This window comes from Gavialis gangeticus, unplaced genomic scaffold (assembly GCF_001723915.1).
Source record: "Gavialis gangeticus isolate Ggan-Ray unplaced genomic scaffold, GavGan_comp1, whole genome shotgun sequence".
Lineage (NCBI taxonomy): Eukaryota > Metazoa > Chordata > Crocodylia > Gavialidae > Gavialis > Gavialis gangeticus.
The window spans coordinates 201396716-201399247 of record NW_017729032.1 but is presented as its reverse complement, the minus strand read 5'-3'; the positions used below and the strand labels follow the sequence as shown (position 1 = coordinate 201399247).

Sequence of the window (2532 nt, the reverse complement as noted above, 5' to 3'; positions counted from 1 at the left end):
ACACACACACACACACACACACACACACACACACACACACACTTACTTGGCCAGACGCTGCTCTCCAAGTTGCATTCCTGGCCACCTGCATGCTGCGGCACTTATCGGCCACATCAGCCAAAAAAAAAGTTAACTGTAAATAAACTTCAATTTTCCTGTTATTGGTGCCTATAAGCTATTGCCTGATGTACTGGTGCACCTCTATGGTTATGTTTTTGTTTTTTGGGTTTTTTTAATAAAAGAAACCTTGAAAGAATTTCCAAGTGATCATTCGAAATGCAAGATGCATTTATAAAGTCTTGCTTACCAAGCTTGAGATATCATGCAGGACTTGTAATTCTGATAGAAAAAGCAGGTCAACCTAGGGGAAGAGACGAGCATTTTTTTATGAACAGAAAGTGACATTTACTCAGCCTTATTTTCTTGCAAACTCAGCAGACTGCAACTACTATCAGCAGTCTATTTATGCAGTATTTGTTACTGAACATCAAACAATACTAGAAAATAACGATGATTTTCTAAACAAAAAGTTAAGAATTGGGGAAGTTCTCTTCCTAGACAAAAAAGAGAAAGAAAATAGATAAGCAAAGACAGATATATCTTTAACCATCTCTCACCTCATTGTTCCTGCTGAGGGAGTTAAGGGGAAGGGAACTGAGAATGGAGTTATCTTGGAATAGGCGGTTTCGTAGCTGTCGCAGTGTCACAGAAAGATCCTCAAATACAGAGTTAGCCTTTCCAACCATGTACACTCTCTGGAGAAAACAGCAATTGTTTAATGTGAGAACAGTTCAGCTTAGTTTTTTTCCAGCCTTATGAATTAATTCTTACATGTGCAACTGCTTTCCAGTTCACGTAGTTTCAGACAATCAAATGGTTATGCTTCAGCCACATACTTGAAAAAAAGCTTAACTTTGATTTCAGAGGTTTTAAGAGAGAATTAATATACTCACTTCCTCACTGGGAGCCAACTGTAAAACTACAGGAGTTTCCTCAGAAAACAAGGTGTGAATAGCACTTGCAACGCTGTCAAGACTGAAAGGTACAGCCTGAAACATAATAAAGCCCCAATAAGAAATTTGGCCCAAAACAAGTGAAGTCCTGACCGCAAAGAATGTGAGTTCCTTGGAACAGATACCATGACTTTCTGTATAGTTCAATGGTTTGGGTTCTTAGCCCTCACAAAGATGAAGACAAACAAGTTAGGTGCCATATGCAACCACAGGAAACATTTGCACAGGACCACTGAGCTGCTCCACCTGAGTATTGTGGCTTATTTCACACAGCTTCTCCAACCAGCTGTGTAGAACTGCCGATGAGATTCAGCTAACTAGAGAAACAGTGCCCTTTCAAGGAAAAGCTGCAATCTGTAGGGTTCATCCTTTATTTGGCAACCTGCTGCAAATTAAGCAGGGTGTGAACAACCTGGATATGAACAATCTGGGGGTCTACTATACAAGTAAAAGCCATGTTATCTGGCACTTCATTAACCAGCATGCTCTATTAACAGGCATGCCAGTTGACGTGGCAAAAGCAAAACCAGAAGTCCCACTTTGGGCCATGGCCCAGGGCAAAGCAGCCTGTGCAAACCTCCCCCCACACCTCCCTGTCCTCCAGCACACTGATGCCAGGAAGTAAAAGCCTGGTGCACTGGATGCGGTGGGAGGGACAGTGGCCCAACCAGGCAAAGACGCCTCTCAGGTAACCAGCATATTTGGTTATTCGGCACCCCCCGTTCCGGTGCTGGGTAACAGAGCTTTTGCCGTAGTTACTTTAACAAACAACAAAAAAAAGAGCTTCCCCTCCCACCCTGCCCCCTGCAAAAAATATATACACAGGAGCCTGCAACAGATTTCTTTATGTATATTGTGGATCAGATATTGGCATCTTAAAAAGACTTTTCCCAAAGGCTTAAATTAATTTAGAATCCTCTGTTCAATACATAAGACCTAAAACCAACTTAACATTTACAACTTAACCTACACAAAGATGCTACGAAATCTGGAGTTAGGGTACCCAAAGAAACCCAACTGTGATTGTCCAGGATTAATTAACTCTTAAGATAAAGGTGCATTAGAATAAACTAGTAAAATTTCAGTAAGATTTTGTGGATCTGGACTTTGAGAGATTAGTAGCAGTATTTTCAGTTAATATGTCCTTTTGAAGGGCAAGATTCCCAGAACAGAGGAAAAACTGCAAGGGCAATGCATGAAAATGTGTTAGATGGCCCAAAAGTTGTGATTCCGTAAGTAAAGGAAGCAAACAGATTTGGCTAGAAGACCATCACAGTTTAATACAGTGGTGCTCAACCTTTGTGCCTGGCAGACTGGATTGGCAGTACCCAGTCGGTCTGTGGGCCAGATCCAGCGAGTGTTTCTAAGCTAGTGCCTAGACGGGCACCATTCTGGTCGTGTGGAGGGAGGCAGGGGGAAGGTTGGCCTCAACACAGCCCTGCAAGGGAAAGGAGCTTGACCCAGCCCCAGGGAAGGGGGCATGGCTCAGCCCTGCAGTGTGGTGGTGGGGGGGGGGGGG

General features: G+C 43.0%; 1 protein-coding gene across 1 annotated transcript in view; it reads right to left on the bottom strand.

The window, feature by feature from the left end:
- Positions 1-2532, bottom strand: part of ATP6AP2 (ATPase H+ transporting accessory protein 2) — a 29504-nt gene that overhangs the window by 13839 nt on the left and 13133 nt on the right. The window contains exons 5-7 of the mRNA XM_019523869.1: positions 954-1049; positions 618-755; positions 308-361 (exon numbers count right to left, since the gene is read on the bottom strand). Coding sequence (XP_019379414.1) covers positions 308-361; positions 618-755; positions 954-1049 — 288 coding nt within the window. The remainder of the gene's footprint in view (positions 1-307; positions 362-617; positions 756-953; positions 1050-2532) is intronic.